The sequence below is a fragment of the Muntiacus reevesi genome, chromosome 3, assembly GCF_963930625.1.
Source record: "Muntiacus reevesi chromosome 3, mMunRee1.1, whole genome shotgun sequence".
NCBI lineage: Eukaryota > Metazoa > Chordata > Mammalia > Artiodactyla > Cervidae > Muntiacus > Muntiacus reevesi.
The window spans coordinates 86,049,331-86,071,699 of NC_089251.1; the positions used below are offsets into that span (position 1 = coordinate 86,049,331).

The 22,369-nt window shown below is 40.9% G+C and overlaps 1 protein-coding gene across 12 annotated transcripts in view; it reads right to left on the reverse strand.

The window, feature by feature from the left end:
* Positions 1–736: 736 nt before the first annotated feature.
* LTBP1 (latent transforming growth factor beta binding protein 1) overlaps positions 737–22,369 on the reverse strand; it is a 453,522-nt gene continuing 431,889 nt past the window's right edge. For all 12 annotated transcript variants that reach the window (XM_065929446.1, XM_065929445.1, XM_065929447.1 and 9 more), the window contains 3 exons: positions 6,658–6,780; positions 2,391–2,540; positions 737–1,280 (listed from right to left, as the gene is read on the reverse strand). In XM_065929446.1, coding sequence (XP_065785518.1) covers positions 1,099–1,280; positions 2,391–2,540; positions 6,658–6,780 — 455 coding nt within the window. In that variant the 3' untranslated portion in view covers positions 737–1,098. The remainder of the gene's footprint in view (positions 1,281–2,390; positions 2,541–6,657; positions 6,781–22,369) is intronic.

Here is a 22,369-nt window from a genome sequence, read left to right on the forward strand (position 1 = left end):
TGATTTTCCTGCATGTGTTTTAATTTCATATAAAGAGCACCAGCCCTATTGAATCAGGGCCCATCCCAGTGACCTTTAACGGTCATTAGCTCATCTAAAAATACAGTCACAGTACTGAGGGGACATGACTCAACATGAATTCTGGGGACACAATTCCACCCATAACAGTATATAACAAATTTAATAATTAACCTGGAAAAGACTCCACATTCATAGAAGACCATTGGTGGTGGGTGGATAACTGGTATGCATATGCTCATTGACGTAACTCTGAGGTAGAAATTTTCTAAAAAAAAATGGTGATTTATTTTGCTTTAACATACAGTGGTAAATATATTGGGATCATCAAGTTTTTAAAAAATTTGCTGGTCCTACTTTATACATTACAATACTAATGTAAGCTCATTCATTAGTTCTTCCATTTCAATGTAGGAAAGGGATCCAATTAACACCTACTAGCAGCTTGGCTAAGAATGGACATTAAAATCAGACAACACATCGTAAATATAAAAAGTCCTTTTCCCCAAATGTGTATAAAAGTTTTGAAACAATCACTGCCTGCTCCACAGGACAATCTGGATTTTAAAAATGTTCCAGACCTGGAATAGCATAACCCTGTGTAACATTACTTATAATAGTTTAAACAATATTTTATCAAGACTTTTGCACTTGACATTTGAAAAAGAAACAGTAGCCAAGTAACTGCATAACCACAAAATGAAAATCTTATAAAATATTTCCACCACTATTTAAATGCCAGATTTAATCAAGCAATAGTAAAAAATATCAAAACAAAAACATAATAATACAACCTTCTGTTTAAAATAACAGCACTGTTCTGCCTCTTTTCCACTGAATTTTACATATGAACAGACTATATATACTGTTTTTTTTTTTCTTTTTCAGAGAAATGTCCATTTGGTCTGTCACACCATTCAGGCTCACACTGAATCCTTTCTCTTCTGAGGATGTACAACTCCATGATGTTTCCTTATTTCCAGCATGTTGGGTTAGGTGCAATGTCTGAAGTATAATACATTTCTCTTTCTCCTTTACACAGTGCAGAGTATACAGGCTTAGGTTATGTTAGCTTCTCTTTTACTCCAGGTCACTGTCTTTTTCTAAATTCAAGGCAGTATTCAATGGAGTGCAGTAGTTTGGCTTGTCGGAAGGTACAAAGCCCGGCAGACACACACACTTATAGGACCCTTCGGTGTTGATGCACTTGGCATTCTTGCAGAGAGACATCCGGTTGTTCAACTCATCACATTCGTTGACATCTGCAGTAAGCCAAACCACGTAGGTAAGCAAGCTTTCACTTCACGCCGGGAGGAGAAACAATGAACAGCTTACCTGAGGCCTCTGCCTAAACACAGCCTGGCTGTTCTGTGCTCTCCCCACGGTAAACTGCGTAGTCTTTCCTATTACTATCTGTTTATGCAAGGTAAATATGACCTTCTACATCACAAAAAGGTGATTATCCAAGGGATTCTAGAATTTCTTTCCCTGTTATTTGACATAACAGGGACCATTTTGTCAGCTTGAGTTTTTATAGTCAAGAAAACTAGAACTATCCTGCTTCTAAATCCCTTTCTGCATATGTAGAACAGTTACGTTGTCAAGAAAAATAGAGCCTCCAAGACGCTTCTCTCAAGGCTTAAGTTACTTTCTGAGATTTCTTTCCACAGGAAAGAAACTGTTTTACGCCCTTGAAACGTGTACCAACCTGGGTTCCTGTTTTTGGACCACCACAGACTAACAAAACTGAAGTGGGAAAACTACAGGAGGGCGAAAAACAGCCACAAAAATAGGAAGAATCCCTGTAAGTCAGAGGTCTTTCAGCATGGAGGCCAGCAGGCTCAGGAACACAGCATCAATTACACAGAACGGAAAAAACACTCATTTACTTTCTCTTAAAGGTAAAAGAGAAGGCTACATGAGAGTTTTATTTAAAAACAAACCTTCTCCAAAATGGAAGTATTTTCTTTTTCATCTATATGCCCCTCATGCTGGTGGCAGGTATTGAGGGGAAAACACTATTTGCTACTGAGTCAAAGGCTTAATTTAAAAGAGTCAAAGTAATCACCCCAAATGTTCTGGTGTTTCCTCCATATGTACCATTTATATGAATTCTTAATACTTCTTTAAAAATCGTGGTAAAGTATATAGAAGATAAAATTGACCATTTTAACCATTTTTGAGTGGATAGTCCAGTGGTGGTAAGTACCTTCACACTGTTATACAATCGTCACCACTGTCCACCTCCAGAATTTTTCTCATCTTCCCCAACTGAAACGCTGCAAGTCTTTAATGTGCTAGACTAGATGATGTCCAACCACAGGGCATCTCAGGAAAAGGATAATTTCCCATCAGATACATATGGTTCTTACCGACACAGGTCATCTTGGCCATATCCAAGTGATACCCATCAAAGCAGTCACAGGTGTAACCTTCCTGCACCCTGACACAGCGACCATTTTCACATCCATTGAGGATGCCACATTCTTCAGCCTGCAACTCCTGAAAGCTGTTTAAAAAAGCTGGAAGGGCACAAACAGGAGGCAAGGTACAAATCTTCATCCTCTTACACCATTTTTTAAAAGAACATGATTATTAAGGTTATGGTTCATCATACATATTTCCAGTACCTTAAAGATAGCATTGAATTTTAGCATTGAGAGCAATTGATAGCATTGAAGTTTAAGCAAATATATTTGCACATGATATTGAGCATTTAAAGTGTATGTTGTTTTTAATATGTTGTACAGATTAGCCCCACATTTTGAATTCTGATGTTCTGAATCAAAATCACATAAAACAATACAGCAAGTAGGTACTTTTTTTTTTTTTTTTTTACTTTAGTTAACATTTTCTTGTCTAAGATTTTGTTTCCCAAGTTCCCAGTAGGGCACACGTCAAAACATCTTTCAGGATGGAACCAATGGAATTCACGATCAGCGTAGGTATTTGCTAGGAGGCACGAGCACTGGAAGCAGTGCTGTTGGATTGCAGGTTCCCAGAGCAGAGAAAAGCCAGGCTGGCCTTGCCTTAATACGGTCTGTTTGTTTGCTCTGGCTTTGGAAGGAGCCTTACAAAAGGGCCCTTGGGGGATCAAAGGCTAAAGGCAGTTAAAGGGACTCCAAACATCCTGATAAATGAGAAAAATACATCATACTTCTATTTAGAAAACCCCAAAACACTTTTTTAAGAAAACAAAGATGCTCTTGTTTAGTTCTGAATCAGTTTAAAGAGAGTCAGTTCAGCAACACAAAAGCAATGTAACCAGGCATTAAGAATATTTTAGCTCTCTTTATAGAGAGGAAAGTTGCAAATACAAATTCATGATGACCCCAAAACACGTGGCCTTTCATCCTCTCCCCTGCTTCTGAAGCTACTACCCAGGATTAGCTTTCAAGGGGGAAGAAAAACAATCTAGCTAGGGCCAGAACTCTCTAACTGGCCTTTCAAGTAATTCTCCAGCGGAACAGCAGGGGGCAGCAAAACATCACTGCCGATGCAGCTGTAAGGTCTAACATCATTTTGCAGCACAGGCTTTTCTTTTTTTAATCGAAGGCTAATTACAATATTGTGGTGGTTTTTTGGCCATACATTGACATGGCTTTTTACGTGTCCTGAGGTAACAATGTGGGATAAGAAGTAGAGCTAGTGAATTAACCAATATATAATTTTGTTGTAATTGATTTAAAAACAGCAGCATCTTGGACATGGAATTGTTAAACTGTCTCAGAAATGTAAATCAGGACTTGTTCATTGGGTTGGCAGCATAGGGGCAGAAGGAACTGTAAAGAGAAGGATGTCTGTGTGTGCGTGTCTTGGCTATACTCTAAGAATACATTGCCATTAATTCAATGGAACTGTACCCCCTTGCTAATACTTTAATAGTTTAGATCAGATCATGAATCATCTTAGAAGCACTATATTAATACTTTATGTACTCTGCTGTTTTATCTTGTCTGTAATTCAACATTAGGGGAAAGGAGCATTTTAATCATACCTCTGCCAATGTCATTATTTACAGACTTATTGCCATTTTTGTCTTTTCTGAAATTTTTACCAAGAGTAGCAAGATTTTATATATATATATATATACACACACACACAGACACACACATATATATATTTCCTTCCAGATTGAGTTGGTATAGTGTATCAAAATACTCATAGCTTTGGGACATTGAAATGGTAAATATTCGTGTGTGTATAAAAGCATGATACGTAACTATGACTTTAATTACATAAAAATGGATGCTCAGTTGTATAACACAAATGAGACTTGAAAGGACACAAACATAAACTAAGGATGACTTTGTTTTTTGGTTTCCTATAATGCACAAGCTAACTTTTAAGAAAGAAATATGGAAAAAACTAATACATCTATGACATGTCATTTTAAAACTTTTAAAGGGAAAAGAAATACAACTAGCCATCAAGACTGTCAGCAGATCCTGAAAGCCAGTTTGAGAAATACAAGAAAGTCAACCTATGGAAATACTTCAAAGTCCAGCTATCACAACAAAATCATTTTTACTTTGTAAGTAGTAAAAAAAAAAAAAAATTTTTATTAGAGAAATTAAAACATGAAATTAAAATTTGAAACTCCTACACACTCATTAAGCAGACGCCCCAAAATACTTCTACAGGACTCTGAAACACCAGCAAAGCACACAGCCCCTGCTCTAAATCGTGCTTGCTACCTATTTTCATAAATGAAATTTTACTGGAATCTGTTCACTAATATCTGTCTGTGGCTGCTTTCCTAATATCGGAGCAGAGTTGAATATCAGCTGCCAAAGAGACTATATAGTATGCAAAGCCCACAAACTGGGCAGCTATAAGAAAAGTTGATCTCTAACTTAAGGGAACACCAGTCATTAGCTCAACTTTCTTAAACAGAAAGACAGGACAGGGTGGATCACAAGGTTGGTAGAAATCTCAGCCTCTCTTTTACTACCTATCCTGTCTTCAGCAGGGGCAAACAACCTGTGATCCTGGTCTGAGAAAGAGAAGCTGTTTCTCTGTAATTCATAAGAATGTTAAAGGCCATTACATAGTTAAAGCTGGGGTCCTGGAACTGCATCACAACTTCCTATGTTGCTAAACAGAAAACTGATCTGATACCACTGTTTATTTTTTAACATTTGTAATGGGTGTTTTTTAAGTTTTAAAGCAATGACAGCATTAAAAAAAAAAAAAAGGTACATAAGCCAATACCTAAGCCAGAACATTTCAACATTAAAATCTGTGGCATCTGAACTGTAAGGCATTAGAGCACACACAAGCATGAGATTGTGTCCGAGTTACATATAGATTTACCCTGTTATTTTGGATTTATCAGCCAGGCAAAGCTGTACTTTCTTTCAATTTTAATATTTATTCTCTCTTTCTTTTTTAAAGTAAATGTTTACTGACCTATATAACATATACACAGAAATGTAGAGATCCTAAGTGCACAGTCTTATAGCCGTCAATGTATTTAAGCATATTTCTTGAAGTAGGACATGGTTATCTGTGGTTGATTAAAAGAAATAATCAAAGGTGTTAGAAGTTAGGACAGTGGTTACCCTGAGAGGATAGCTGGCCAAGGGCACCAGGGCCTTCTGCATGCTGCCAACGCTCTAGCCTCACTCAGATCTAGAAGACCCAACCTCGCTGGTTTAATAGCATGCTGTTTGAATGGAAATTTTAAAGCAGTTTTAGGTCAGCTGAGGGGTCAACATACTGCACTTTTCAAAAAACATAAGGAAAGAAAGGAGGGAGGGAAACCCTCTTGGACTCGAGTGGAAGCAGCTCCAGAGGCAGCCATGAGGCTCGTACTGCTCTGCGGGATACAGATCACGGCCAGGCTGCCGTGTGCGCAAGTGATGAGAAAGAGCAGCCTCACCGTATGTATAGTGTCAGCACCCTGGTCTGCAGGCACCTGGCCGCTTTCGGGAAGGCAGACCACCTCCTGTCTACTGATACTTCAATTTGTACCATCCCATTTTTCAGACTTCACATAACTCATCTGTATTTGCAAGCTCTGGTCTCTCCCACAGACACATTTTTTGCTTGTGTGGCTCCCCGCTCCAGGACACTCTGGTGGTACCTTCAGGCATTTACTTTCTAAATGGGAACAGGATTCACACATACACATTCCACCTCACACTTAAACTCTGCTCACAAATCCAGGAAGAGCCATCACACATCATCATTTCTTACTTAGTAAACCCCCTCACAAATGAATTCTAAAATTCATCTCTGACCAGGAGAGAGCAACTGTTTTACTTCCCATCTAAATGCTTGTAAAGATGCAACCAAACTACTAGGGAAACTCTGGCCCTTAAGCTAGGCCACCACTTCATGGGTAAAGAAATGACTGTCGTGGAAATTATAAGATGATGATTTTCTGTAAAGAAAATAAACATACAGTGTTCCCAGCAGTGAGACTCTTAATATGATCTGGTGGTTCTCAAACTTGAGTGTCCATAAGGATGACTCAGAGGGTGGGTCTCACCCTAGTTTCTGATTCAGCAGGTCTATAGCATAACCCACAAATCTGCATTTCTTACAAGTTCCCAGGCACTGCATTTTGAGAACCACTGACTAAACTTCAAAACCACAAGTTAGTTTCAGAGTAACTAAAAAAATGTTGCTTACGGTCCTGAATGAAGTAGGGATCAGCTTCGGGAGCATACTGTTCACTGACGTCAACCAAGGCATCCCGTCCATATGGCCGCCGGCGTCCCGTGACAGGGATGTTACACAGCTGGGCATAGTCATCTACGAAGGACATGACAACAACCGAGACACACCATCACTGTTTGCTCACACGTGGATGTGTTCACCCACTGTGTGCCCCTGCCTCCCAGGCACACTCCCCGACCCTGGAACATCTCAATATCCTTTATGGGTGCTCTGCACACCCACATACAATTCATACTCGACAGCACAATTAAGATTCCGAACAGTAGATGCCAGTAGTAGCTGAACAGTTGGTAGAATGCATCCCAGGAGAGTAAAGAACTGAAAAACCAAAGCATCGGAGAGTGCAGCAAGCCTCTGGAAGAATGGCTTTACCTGAACCCATCAGGTGTTTTCATCAAAACATTTTAAATGTATAAGGCAGTCATTCTTACAGATACACATTTTCCCACTCACTGGAAACAGAAAAATAATGCATTTCTGGTGATCCAAAAATGAGACACAACCAAGCAAGGATGCTACTGAGTACCATTTGAATTTAGTGGCTACGATTATACTTCTCTACTCAAGACCTGGTCCTTAATCATAACAGTCATCATTATAACAGTGATAATGAAGTAATGGCTCTAGTAGTAATAGCTAATAGTTGTATAATGTTTGCTCTGTGCCAGATACTGTTTTAAGCACTTAAAACATTAATTCACTAAAATATTTACACCACCCTATGAAAAACTACTATCACCTACATTTTGTCAACAGGAAATAGAAGCAGAGAGTGGTTAAATGACAGCTAGTATGAGGCAGCACATGCTTGACCTCAGTCCGGCAGCTCAAGGTTGGACACTTAACGTCTCTTCCTCTCCTACACCTATCTCAGCTCCTCTGTAAACCCCGTCCTTGCCTCTTCTGCACCTTAGCTAAATTCATCTGCAGTCACCACTTCTTGAGGTCATTTTTCCCTTCTCCATGGCCAACTTAAACCCCTCTTTTGGTCCTTCTCACTGGACCCACTCAGCACATGGGATCTTGGTTCTCCATTTGTCATGAGCATGGGGTCGCAAAGAGTTGGACACGACTGAGCCACTGAACTGAACTGATCACGTTTTCACTGCATTTCATGGTCCCAAGCTCTTTCCTGTACGTTGGAGCAGAATTATTCAGAAGATCTATAAAGGAAGGCTTTAGAAGAGACAGCTTCATCTTCTGAATGCACATTTTACAAAAACTGTACTGCCTGAGGACTCATCTAGCAGTTGGTGAAAATTCTGAGGCTCCCCAGACATCAACAGCTCTACCAGAACTGAGAGCTGCAGGTCAGCCAGCCCCAGGACTGGCTGGACACTCTTAGGGGCAGCAGTCACACTTGCCTGGATCACAGATTGAAGTTTTCCTCTATTTTGCTTCCTTCTGTAACAAAACTAAAGAAAAGCACTGATGCAAGAGGGTGAATTCTCAAGGCTTTCTTCCATCACCCCTCCTGAAAGGGGTCAAAGGTGTGTGGATGTGTATGCACATGCATGCATGTGTATACACACCTACACATTCTCTCCTAAAGTGAAAGAAGGGAGTGTAAAGACAGAAAAGACCCTGAACCACTAGACATGGCAGGATTATGGTTGTCCCTTCTTACAGTCTCTCCTTGTGGGAAGCATTCCAGGATCAACACCCCCTCCCGACCCCCGCCCCACCGAGACTGCCCAGGCACTCTTCCATGAAATCATTTCATGAGAAGTATTAATTTTATTAAGGAAAAAGCTAAACCTGGAAAAAGACCCTTGACTCGCAAAAATAAAGCTTCAAACAAAGAGAACACAAATGGTTGTCAGTTCTGCTTAAAGTCTGAAAGGGAAGAATAAAGGATTTCCCTGCGAGGGCAAGATCGCAGAAATGTTTACAAGTTTGACACGCAGATGTCATTCCTGTTCTCTCATGTCTTTTTATATACAATTTCTTGTACATCTGAAAGGGAGACTCAAGATTTTACGCAGGCAACAGCTGTGATCAAGAGTAGATATTACAATTAATTTGCGTTTGTATTTTATAAACCAAGTCCAGAGATGGCTGAGCAGCACACTCCTCTCCAGCACCTGGCGGTCAGGTCTGGAGCCTGTGGCTCTTCCCCTAGACCATGCAGCCTCCACCCTCCAAGCTCTCACCATCTAACATCACAAAAGGAAGGGATCAAACGAGGGAGGAGTGGAGGAGGAACGGACTTCTGTTCTTATGGGATGTTTAGGAACAGCTTCCTGGAAAAGCTAGCACTTCATGAGTGGGATTTACTTCATAGAAGCTATTTGGGATTTTAAAAAGCACTTACCCAAAGGCAGTGAAGAGGAACTAAAGAGTCTCTTGATGAAGGTAAAATAGGAGAGTGAAAAAGCTGGCTTAACACTCAACATTCAGAGAACTAAGGTCATGGCATCTGGTCCCATCACTTCATGGCAAATAAATGGGGAAAAATGAAAAGAGTGGCAGAATTTATTTTCTTGGGCTCCAGAATCACTCCAGATGGTGGCTGCAGGCACAAAATTAAAAGATGCTTGCTCCTTGGAAGAAAAGCTATGACAAACCTAGACAGCATATTAAAAAGAAGAGACTTCATTTTGCCAACAAAGGTCCATATAGTCAACACTTTTTTCTAGTAGTCATGTACAGATGTGAGAGTTGGACATAAAGAAGGTGAGCACCGAAGAATAAATGCTTTGGGATTGGAGTGCTGGAGAAGACTCTTCAGAGTCCTTTGGACTGCAAGGAGATTAAACCAGTCAATCCTAAAGGAAATCAACCCTGAATATTCATTGGAAGGAGTGTTGCTGAAGCTCTAAATACTTCGGCAACCTGAGAAGAGCCAACTCAGTGGAAAAGACCTTGATGCTGGAAAGACTGAAGGCCAAAGGAGAAGAGGGCGGCAGAGGATGAGATGGTTAGGTAGTACCACCAACACAATGGACATGAATTTGAGCAAACTCTGGAAGATGGTGAAGGACAGTGAAGCCTGGTGTGCTGCAGTCCAAGGGGTCGCAGAGAGTCAGACCCAACTTAGCAAATGAACAACAACAAAAACCCAAAGGCATCACAAAAGCAACCTGTGAACTGTGTTTGGGGACCACCAAGTGGTCCTTAAGAAAGGCTCTGAATGTGACCCAGGCTGCAAAGGGAAGCAGAGGATGGTAACGTGGGTAGGGGGACCTTTGGTGTTTGCTGCATCCTCTTTCCCTCCATCCCTGGATATATGTTTTTCTCTCAACTTTCTAGAACTTATTGTCCTTTGCTGCTCCACTTTCTCTAACACATTAACAAGCCAGATGTCAGGGTAGTTCTGGTCAGTTTTCAAAACCTGACTTCTGTGTCAGACGTACTCTTTTGTATTTGAAGATGAGCTGCAGTCCCATCAACACTGGGGCATGCATTTTGAGTTATTTTTCTGGGATCATGAATGGGTCTGTTCTAATCCATCCATGCGGCCTCTCCCACTGCACACATCTGCTCTCATTTTTGGCCAGGGTCAAGGTTGACATGAGCAGGGGGTAATAGAAAGAACATGGGCTTCCGAGGCAGAAGCGGGAGCTCAAGTTCTGATTGTGCAACTTAACTTCCCAGCTTAGCACTTGTGGGTAAGTCTCAGTTTCCACATCTGTCACATGGGGATAATTCCTGTTTGCCTCTGTGTTAAAAATGAGGTGAGGGTCTTCCCTGATAGTCCAGTGGCTAAAACTCCACACTCCCAATGCAGGAGGTGTGGATTACATCCCTGGTCAGGGAACTAGATCCCATAAGCTGCAACTAAGAGTTCACATGCCACAACTAAAGATTCTGCATACCAGGACTAAAACAGCCCGTATCACAAGGAAAGCCAAAGATCTCACATGCTACAACTAAGGCCCAGTGCAGCCAAACAAAAAACAGGTATTTTAAAAGGTGAGATGTTACATAATTGTTCATGAATTCTGAAGAACCAAGAAAATGGAGGTTACAGTTTTTTCTCTTTAGGTAAAAATCACTCGAGGCCCTGCTGAACATCTGGAAGTAAATGAGGATTTTCAATGACAGAATGATTGATAGAAATTTTAGTGTTAGCAAAACTTCAAAGGTAGTTGCCAATGGTCTAAGAATTGCACAAGAAATTAAGAGCAATGAAAGCACATCCTCTAGCTGTTTTTAGATATTGTTTCAAGATCAAGAATTCTTAAATAGATGGGGGGAAATTCCAACTCAGTAAATAGAGAAAGACATTCTCATGCATTTCATCTCAAAAATTAATGACTGCTTGGGAAAATTTAATCACTCGGTCAGACAGTGATAAGGTATGAAAAACAGCACATTTTAACACCAGACCAATAGAACACATAATACGGGGGGAAATTGATGTTCAGCAGTTGTTAGTCTATGCCTGAACCTTTCAGGAATGCCTCAAGTAGCCAGCGGGTTTCTCATTATCTTCTAAGGGACCAACTGGAATATCATGGAATTTTCTAGTGCGTCCTTAACAAGGCATGGCCTTCAGGGTCTGGACACATGCACTTTCTAACATGTGCTGGGTCTCTGAGCATTCCAAGCCACAACCAGAACCCATCGAGCTTGGAGGTACTCCGCCTTGTTCATCCCTAGGGTTGGGTCATGGTTATGGCTAGAGTCCAGTTTGGGGAGGCAGTGATTTGTGGTTGGCTGAGGGCATGGGGCCCACGAACAGCAGATCTCTGTATTTCCACAACTCCTGATGGAAGCCCATGAGAATCTCTTGGCTGCTACTTCATCCACTTCAACACGTAAAAATGAACAAATTTTATTTTTTTTGTCCCTGAAGTCTTTTTCCTTCCGCAAGATATCCCTTATTTAAGCAGGGTACTTAAGAGTATGCCTTACTTAAGAGTTCATATGGTGCAACAAAGATTGAAGATCCTGCATGATGCAACTAAGACTCAGCATAGCCAATAAATACAGATTTGAAAACAACAGCAACAGCAAATTAAGCACCTAGTTGTCTGGGGCTAAATGCAAAGAAAGAGCTTGTACTTTATAAAGCAAAAGTCATTTCTTTTTTATTATGATGAACACAAGCAAAATTTTATTCCACTACTTTATGAAAAGTCAATGTACCATCTCTAGAGAGTCACATTATGATCTGGATTGCTTTGTTTACTCTCTACTTTTAAAGAATAATCCTTTTCATTTTATACATTTCAATTAAAAATTTTATGGTAAAAAGCCATTGCTAGGGAAGGGGAAATTTTCCCACTGCCCCTCTTTAATTCTTTTGACTGGTCTAATAATTAAATTGATACAAGACAGATTAACAGGAGAAAAAAAAGCAATCTGTACCTATGAGGCCTCATTGAAATAAGACCTCCAAAGTAAAGAAAGCAGGCTGTTTTTTAAAAATCATTTTTAGACAAATAGACAATTATCTGTTAAGATTTGACAAAACAAATCTTAACCTTGAATTCCCTAACTGTGATAGTAAGGATTTCTTTCTTTTTTTTTTTTTTTTTTTTTTTTGCAAATGCCATTTCAGGGATACTATACCTGTCCGTCCAGGATCTAGCCAAACATGAATGTGAAAAGAAGTGGAAACAGTCACACCCCTAAGCCGCACTCATTGCACTCCCCACCTCAGTAGGCACAGCTGCTAAGCTCTTGATCAGAGCTTTGAATGACATACACGGATGGTGTGGGCCACCACCACGGGGTCTAAACAGGATCCAGGCCATGGCTCACACTCATTTCCCTGGCATGGCAGATTCACATGACACATGGTGCCGCTTTAATTTTAAATTGGAAAAAGAAAAGTTAAAAAATTGCCCCCTGGAGCCAGGAGATCTGAGGCCCCCACTGTCTACAGCAATAGGAAGCACATATCCTGGCAGGAAATCTCCATTCCTTTTGACAGACACATCTGCAGGGCTGGTCTGGACAGTCACATGTCAAAATGCCACTCTGGCACGTGAGGACACTGGGAGGGGAAGTCTCTGACTGAGGCAGATTAAATTCAGCTGCTTTTAGAAATGATGAAGAGGCAGTATTTTGTTCTCCACACATCAGGGCTAAAAACCGAGTGCTCTGAAGTTACAAGGGCATCATTTTCAAGTAAAGGAAAAGTAAGGAGCTGTGGCTGCGTTACGCAGGAGCAGCCGAGAGGAGCTACCCCACGACCAAGGTCAGGGGCAGCGGCTGCACTTTGCTGGAGGGCGTGAAGAGATACCCCACGTCCAAGGTAAGAGAAACCCAAGTAAGATGGTAGGTGCTGAGAGGGCATCAGAGGGCAGACAGACTGAAACCATAATCACAGACAACTAGCCAATCTGATCACAGGACCACAGTCTTGTCTAACTCAACGAAACTAAGCCATGCCATGTGGGGCCACAGAAGATGGTCGGGTCATGGTGGAGAGGTCTGACAGAATGTGGTCCACTGGAGAAGGGAATGGCAAACCACTTCAGTGTTCTTGCCTTGAGAACCCCATGAACAGTATGAAAAGGCAAAAAGTTAGGACACTGAAAGATGAACTCCCCAGGTTGCTAGGTGCCCAATATGCTACTGGAGATCAGTGGAGAAATAACTCCAGAAAGAATGAAGGGATGGAGCCAAAGGAAAAACAACACCCAGTTGTGGATGTGACTGGTGATAGAAGCAAGGTCTGATGCTGTAAAGAGCAATATTGCATAGGAACCTGGAATGTTAGGTCCATGAATCAAGGCAAATTGGAAGTGGTCAGACAGGAGATGGCAAGAGTGAATGTCGACATTCTATGAATCAGCGACTAAGATGGACTGGAATGGGTGAATTTAACTCAGATGACCATTATATCTACTACTGTGGGCAGGAATCCCTTAGAAGAAATGGAGTAGCCATCATAGTCAACAAAGAGTCTGAAATGCAATACTTGGATGCAATCTCAAAAACAACAGAATGATCTCTGTTCATTTCCAAGGCAAACCATTCAATATCATGATAATTCGAGTCTATGATTTGACCAGTAACACTGAAGAAGCTGAAGTTGAACGGTTCTATGAAGACCTACAACACCTTTTAGAACTAACACCCAAAACAGATGTCCTTTTCATTACAGGAGACTGAAACACAAAAGTAGGAAGTCAAGAAACACCTGAAGTAAAAGGCAAATTTGGCCTTGGAGTATGGAATGAAGCAGGGCAAAGGCTAATAGAGTTTTGCCAAGAGAATGCACTGGTCATAGCAAACACCCACTTCCAACAACACAAGAGAAGACTCTACACATGGACATCACCAGATGGTCAACACCCAAATCAGATTGATTATATTCTTTGCAGCCAAAGATGGAGAAGCTCTATAGAGTCAGCAAAACCAAGACTGGGAGCTGACTGTAGCTCAGATCATGAACTCCTTATTGCCAAATTCAGACTTAAATTGAAGAAAGTGGGGAAAACCACTAGACCATTCAGGTATGACCTAAATCAAACCCCTTATGACTATACAGTGGAAGTGAGAAATAGATTTAAGGGATTAGATCTGATAGACAGAGTGCCTGATGAACTATGGACTGAGGTTCATGACATTGTACAGGAGACAGGGAGCAAGACCATTTCCAAGAAAAGAAATGCAAAAAGGCAAAATGGTTGTCTGAGGAGACCTTACAAATAGCTGTGAAAAGAAGAGAAGCCAAAAGCAAAGGAGAAAAGGAAAGATATACCCGTTTGAATGCAGAGTTCCAAATAGCAAGGAGAGATGAGAGCCTTCCTCAGTGATCAATAAAAAGAAATAGAGGAAAACAACAGAATGGGAAAGACTAGAGATCTCTTCAAGAAAATTAGAGATACCAAGGGAACATTTCATGCAAAGATGGGCACAATAAAGGACAGAAATAGTATGGACCTAACAGAAGCAGAAGATACTAAGAAGAGGTGGCAAGAATACACAGAAGAACTATACAAAAAAGATCTTCATGACCAAGATGTTCACGATGGTGTGATCACTCACCTAGAGTCAGACATCCTGGAATGAGAAGTCAAGTGGGCCTTAGGAAGCATCACTATGAACAAAGCTAGTGGATGTGATGGAATTCCAGTTGAGCAATTTCAAATCCTAAAAGGTGATGCTGTGAAAGTGTTGCACTGAATATGCCAGCAAATTTGGAAAAGTCAGCGGTGGCTACAGGACTGGAAAAGATCAGTTTTCATTCCAATCCCAAAGAAAGGCAATGCGAAAGAATGCTCAAACTACTGCACAGTTGCACTCATCTCACACGCTAGTAAAGTAATGCTCAAAATTCTCCAAGCCAGGCTTCAGCAATATGTGAACCGTGAACTTCCAGATGTTCAAGTTGGTTTTAGAAAAGGCAGAGGAACCAGAGATCAAATTGCCAACATCTGCTGGATCATTAAAAAGCAAAGAATTCCAGAAAAACATTTATTTCTGCTTTATTGACTATGTCAAAGCCTTTGACTGTGTATCACAATAAACTGTGGAAAATTATTCAAGGTTTGGGCATACCAGACCACCTGACCTGCCTCTTTAGAAACCTGTATGCAGGTCAGGAAGCAACAGTTAGAACTGGACATGGAACAACAGACATGGTTCCAAATAGGAAAAGGAGTACGTCAAGGTGGTATATTGTCACCCTGCTTATTTAACATATATGCAGAGTACATCATGAGAAACGCTGGGCTGCATGAAGCACAAACTGGAATCAAGATTGCCGGGAGAAATATCAATAACCTCAGATATGCAGATGACACCACCCTTATGGCAGAAAGTGAAGAGGAACTAAAAAGCCTCTTGATGAAAGTGAAAGAGGAGAGTGAAAAAGTTGGCTTAAAGCTCAACATTCAGAAAACTAAGATCATGGCATCTGGGCCCATCACTTTGTGGCAAATAGATGGGGAAACAGTGGAAACAGTGGCTGACTTTATTTTTCTGGGCTCCAAAATCACTGCAGATGGTGACTACAGCCATGAAATTAAAAGACACTTACTCCTTGGAAGAAAAGTTATGACCAACCTAGACAGCATATTAAAAAGCAGAGACATTACTTTGTCAACAACGGTCCATCTAGTCAAGGCTATGGTTTTCCCAGTAATCATGTATGGATGTGAGAGTTGGACTATAAAGAAAGCTGAGTGCAGAAAAATTGATGCTTTTGAACTGTGGTGTTGAAGACTCTTGAGAGTCCCTTGGACTGCAAGGAGATCCAACCAGTCCATCCTAAAGGAGATCAGTCCTGGGTGTTCATCGGAAGGACTGATGTTGAAGCTGAAACTCCAGTACTTTGGCCACCTCATTCGAAGAATTGACTCATTGGAAAAGACCCTGATGCTGGGAAAGATTGAGGGCAGGAGAAAGGGATGACAGAGGATAAGATGGTTGGATGGCATCACCAACTCAATGGACATAGGTTTGGGTGAACTCCGGAAGTTGGTGATGGACAGGGAGGCCTGTGTGCTGTGGTTCATGGGGTTGCAGAGTCGGACATGACTGAGCGACTGAACTGAACTGCTACAGGAAGGTAATCAAACTTGTCAGTTGTCCAGTGTTGACTTTTCGTGGGGTTGACAGAATTTGCATTAAGAAAATCAGAAAAATTCTGCCCCAAAATGCCCTGGAAGAGGTACCCAGTTCTTATTATCAATGGAGTATAGGCAGATACTATCATATCCATATCCATAAAGGAAAATGGGTCATATTTTGCTGAAATTTCTAGACCAGGTGTTTTTCCTACAGACCTCCACATGTATTATTAATTGATGATGGTGTTTGGAACACATACACATCAGGATGTGGAGGAAGGAGATGGGGAGAATGAAGATTTATCCTAATGGCTGCTGAGCCTGCAGTATAGTAGGCATTTTTCTTTGAAATTAGTGAAAGCTATGGAATTAGATAAATGTTGACCATTTACAGAACATGTTGTCCAATACTGAGGACAGAGGAAGAAACATCAAAAAGGATTATCCTGGCAGCGCCACACCTTGTGGAATGAAGACATCTGACTGCTTCTGCTCATTCTCAGAGTAAACTCTTACCAATAGTGCCTGCTGAACAGACAGCATCCCTGCTTTTCTGATGTCAAAGCCTGCTGAGTTGGGAGAGAAAACTGGGTATCCTAAAAAGAGAAAGGACCTGGGTCAAAAGCCCTGAGTTCTAGTCCTACTGCTTCCTGTTCTTTGGACTGGATACCTTTCTCTGAGCTTTGTCTACTGAACAGAGATTATGGTACTCGGCCTTAGCAGCGTTAAAAGAAATTCATTGTTCCATTCAGAGATTGACTTACTCACTCATCCAACCAGAGGCTGAGAATATTAACAGGCAGAATGGGGTTTGGGAGGAACAGGAAGGATAAAATGACAGGCCACTGACATATGCACTAATGCGTGAAGAAGGGGCAATGCCTACAGTCAGTCAGGAAGAGCTGGGGAAGGTTTCACCTTGGAGGTGAGCATCTATAGGAAGCGGGTCAGCCAGGTGAAGAAGAGGAGGGATGCTACCTCAGAGTCCCAGGCATATAAAATGGATAAGAAAGCCTCGGGAAAACGAAAGGACTGTGTAAACCCTGCCTGATACAGATCCCTGTTAAGGGACAGTCGAAAAAAAGAAAGTTAGTGAACATGCACTATTATCATAGCATCTGTGTGTCAAGTGCTCTATACTTTTGCACACACTTTCACCTTTATTTATTTTTCTTGGTCACACTGCATAGCATACAGGATCTCAGTTCCACAACCAGAGATTGAACCCATACCTCTTGCAATGGAAGCATGGAATCCTAACCATTGGACTGCCAGAGAAGCAGAATCACACACTTTTCCCTTTAAATCTCAGAATCTGATGCAATACCTGTAATTAGCTCCTTTTGTTTCCAATAAGAAAGCTAAGGTTTACAGCACAACTGTCCTAGCTTAGTTGAACAATTTGACTCTTAGTCTGTCTGCAAAACCATGAACTTTCTGTTCCACAGCTGCCCTTCTGAAACCCTGAGAAGAAAATTATTAAATACATTCCTAAGACTATAAGCATCAGGTGAGTACTCAGTTTGGTAATAAGCATCTGAGACTGTAATTCCAGGGAGAGTAATAACCATGAATGCTGATGAGCTCAGCCCCACCAGGGTCAGCTTTATCATTAGCAGGATTTATGTTTATTGAATTTGCTCGATTTATTAGGTGAAAGAGATCAAATTGCTTAATGTTCAATTAAACTGTACTTGTAGAGGACAGGGAAGTAATGAAGTCTAAAGTCTTGGCAGGGTTTATATTCTGCGGGACTCCTGTGAATGTTAAGGCTCTAAGGAAACTCACAGGCCTTAGACCAATCAAGTTCCTCCACCACCAACCTTTACCTAGCTCTGCTCCTTCCAAGTTCAGTCACTCTCAGCGTTTTCCATCATATTGCTGTTTATGTAGCCAGACTCTAACAGGAGACAGAGATTTGTTGGGTATGAACGCCAAAATAATGGAGGCTTCGTTTAGAAATAATTTCTAAAACCTGGATTCAACATTTATAGACTTGTAATAGCATTAAATTATACCACACATAAAGACCTTAAAATAATGATTGATAACCTATGAATTTCTTATGAAGGCCTGCATGAAAGGTTTCCCCCATTTCTAAGTAAATAGGACTTTGGAAATAAAACATTAAATCTTGCATTGAGACAATCTCAAGATAAATTAGCAATGACATAACTTCTAAAATTTGATAAGACACAAGCCTGGACAATACAATGAACAGGCAAGTGGGAGAAAAGTTCAACATGCTAATTTTCTAAGCTGATCTATTTCATATTTTTCCAACTGGAAGGACATATGAGCTGTTTCATTTCCTCCTTGCTTACTTGTTAAGTATGACTCTGAAGTGACAATCTGAGAAGTCAACAATTAGGGAAAACAAACATTATATGGAAGGAATGCATTTTTTTCTGTTTTTTTTTTTTTTTTTTGCATTAACCAAATAAGAATTATTTTTAAAGTCTGAGCTATGTGTGTGCTTAAGAATAAAGGGGAGACACTTCCCTGGTGATCCAGTAGCTAAGCCTCCGCACTCCCAATGCAGGGGGGCCCAGGCTCAATCCCCGGTCAGGGAATTGCATCCCAGGTGCTGCTCTAGGACTTAGAATGCCACAAAGAAGACTGCAGATTCCGTGTGTCCCAACTAAGACCCAGTGCAGCCAAAATAAATACATATTAAAAAAAAAAAAAAACAATAAAGGGGAGGTTACACAACATAGGGAATATACTAAATGCCACTGAATTATTAACTATAAAACACTTACGTCATGTGCATTTAACCCCAATTAAAGAATAAGAGAAACAAAAAATTTATTCTTTGAAGTCCAGTATTCATCTAACCTTTCTACTTTTAATTGGTAAAATGAGAAAACAAGACTAGTTAATCTCTAAGGTCCTTTTCAGCTTACATATTCTATAATTCTAAGCAGAAATATTTTCTATTAGACTGCAAAATATTGGGAAGACAATTCTACAGGAGGCAGCGATCAAGACCATCCCTAAGGAAAAAAAAAATGCAAAAAGGCAAAATGGTTGTCTGAGGAGACCTTACAAATAGCTTGGAAAAGAAGAGAAGCTAAAGGTAAAGAAGAAAAGGAAAGATAGACCCATTTGAATGCAGAGTTCCAAAGAACAGCAAGGAGAGATAAGAAAGCCTTCCTCAGTGATCAATGCAAAGAAATAGAGGAAAACAACAGAATGGGAAAGACTAGAGATCTCTTCAAGAAAATTAGATACCAAGGGAACATTTCATGCAAAGATGGGCTCAATAAAGGACAGAAATGGTATGGACCTAACAGAAGCAGAAGATATTAAGAAGAGGTGGCAAGAATACACAGAATAACTATACAAAAAAGATCTTCATGACCCAGATAACCACGATGGTGTGATCACTCACCTAGAGCCAGACATCCTGGAATGTGAAGTCAAGTGGACCTTAGGAAGCATCACTACGAACAAAGCTAGTGGAGGTGATGGAATTCCAGTTGAGCTATTTCAAATCCTAAAAGAAGATGCTGTGAAAGTGCTGCACTCAATATGCCAGCAAATTTGAAAAACTCAGCAGTGGCCACAGGACTGGAAAAGGTCAGTTTTCATTCCAATTCCAAAGAAAGGCAATTGCAAAGAATGTTTAAACTATCGCACAATGCACTCATCTCACACACTAGCAAAGTAATGCCCCAAATTCTCCAAGCCAGGCTTCAGCAATATGTGAACCATGAACTTCCAGATGCTCAAGCTAGATTTAGAAAAGGCAGAGAAACTAGAGATCAAATTACCAACAGCCGTTGGATCATAGAAAAAGCAAGAGAATTTCAGAAAAAACATCCATTTCTGCTTTATTGACTATGCTAAAGCCTTTGTGTGGATCACAACAAACTGTGGAAAATTATTCAAGAGATGGGAATACCAGACCACCTAACCTGCCTCCTGACAAATCTGTATGCAGGTCAAGAAGCGACGATTAGAACCGGATATGGAACAATGGACTGGTTCCAAATCGGGAAAGGAGTACATTAAGGCTGCATATTGTCACCCTGCTTATTTAACTTATATGCTGAGTATATCATGTAAAATGCTGGATGAAGCACAAGCTGGAATCAAGACTGGCAGGAGAAATATCAATAACCTCAGATATGCAGATGACACCACCCTTATGGCAGAAAGCAAAGAAGAACTAAAGAGCCTCTTGAAAGTGAAAGAGGAGAGTGAAAAAGCTGGCTTAAAACTCAACATTCAGAAAACTAAGATCATGGCATCCAGTCCCATTACCTCATGATAAACAGACGGGGAAACAATAGAAACAGTGACAGACTTTATTTTTCTGGGCTCCAAAATCACTGCAGATGGTGACTGCAGCCATGAAATTAAAAGACGCTTGCTCCTTGGAAGAAAAGCTATGACCAACCTAGACAGTGTATTAAAAAGCAGAGGCATTACTTTGCTGACAAAGCAAAGCTAGTCAAAACTATGGTTTTTCCAGTAGTCATGTATGGATGTGAGAGAGAGTTGGACTGTAAAGAAAGCTGGAAAAAAAAAAAAAGCTGAGCACTGAAGAATTGATGCTTTTGAACTGTGTGTGGTATTGGAGAAAACTCTTGAGAGTCCCTTGGACTGCAAGGAGTCAAACCAGTCCATCCTAAAGGAAATCATTCCTGAATATTCATTGGAAGGACTGATGCGGAAGCTGAAATTCCAATAGTTTGGCCACCTGATGAGAAGAACTGACTCACTGGAATGGGCAAGATTGAAGACAGGAAGAGAAGGGGAAGACAGGGGATGAGATGGTTGGATGGCATCACTGACTCAATGGACATGAGTTTGAGCAAGCTCTGGCAGCTGGTTATGGACGGCAAAGCCTGACGTGCTGCAGTTCATGGGGTCGCAAAGAGTCAGACACGAGCAACTGAACCGAACTGAAATCTGTCCTTGAAACTTGTGGCTGTAATATGAGGTAGTCACCACCAGAGGGCACTATTGCCCGCACGTGGTGCTCACATGGCTGGCTGCAGATGACGACTGACAATTCTGAAATTGCACTGTAGGTAAACATGGACCGTCTAACCTCATTAATTTTCCTGCTGAGGAAACTGAGGTCCAGAGAAACGTAACGATATTCCAAAAGTCAAGTCAGGATAAAATTTCAAAATATTAAGTTTTTTTTTTTAAGTAAAATTAAATTATTAAATTCTAAGGGTAAAAATAATTGTGCTTTACGTTTTAGAACTGTTCAAAACTCTCTTGCTTAATATCCAGAAGTATAGATCTCAAGGTTATGAAATATATATACGCACTGCTGAATCACCATTTGAAGAGCACCGTCTAGGTAATTAAGGCAATGTGAAAGTACCACTAGAGGAACCCGGCGGGTTACACTCCGCTGGGTGGAAGAGAATCGGACAGTGAGCGCACACACAAACATAGTAAGTGGAATAGGTGTGTTTCACTTATTTACAGGAAACGCAATACACCTGCAAATCAAAACTGAACTATTTTAAGCTCTGTAACTCCTGGTTTATAACTTGCTCCTATATTGCATTTATCTTCATCTGAAATGACTCTTCTTACCTGCCCCCCTGATTCAGCATCAGGTACAGTCATAGTAGCTCTTCCTTCTGTCAGTGACTTACTTGGCTACTATGGTAGGCACGTACGTAATCGTGTTGTGAATGGTAACTTCTAGGGTTGAACAGTGTACACCCAGCACAACTGTCCACAAGAGCCACTGAGACCCGAGGCTCCGACCGAAGCGTAAAGGAAAGCCTTCTTGCGCCCTCAGGCCTCCCCATGAGCTCATCTTTTGTCATTTCTTTCTTAAAACACTGGGTTACTGATGCTGAGCAAAACAATTATCATCCTGGTTTCTGCTCCTTGCAGATTTATGCCAACTCACTTCCTAAGCACTCCATAGATGCTTTCCTCCCAGACAGTAAGAGGTACAATCTATCTGCATGAAGGGAGAGGAGATAAACTTTCCCTCATCCTTCCTCTGCCAGGCATGCCTGCGCTGGTCATGAGGTGAGCACATAAAAGGCACGGGCAGCCAGAGGCTTTATTCCAACCATACTTGTCTTACAAGGTCAATTAGGAAAGGGTCAAAGTAAACACACCATTATTTGACTTCAAAACCTCAAACAAAGAATAGGACTTTAAGCAATTACATACAGTGATTGTTCTCATAGTCCCACTCA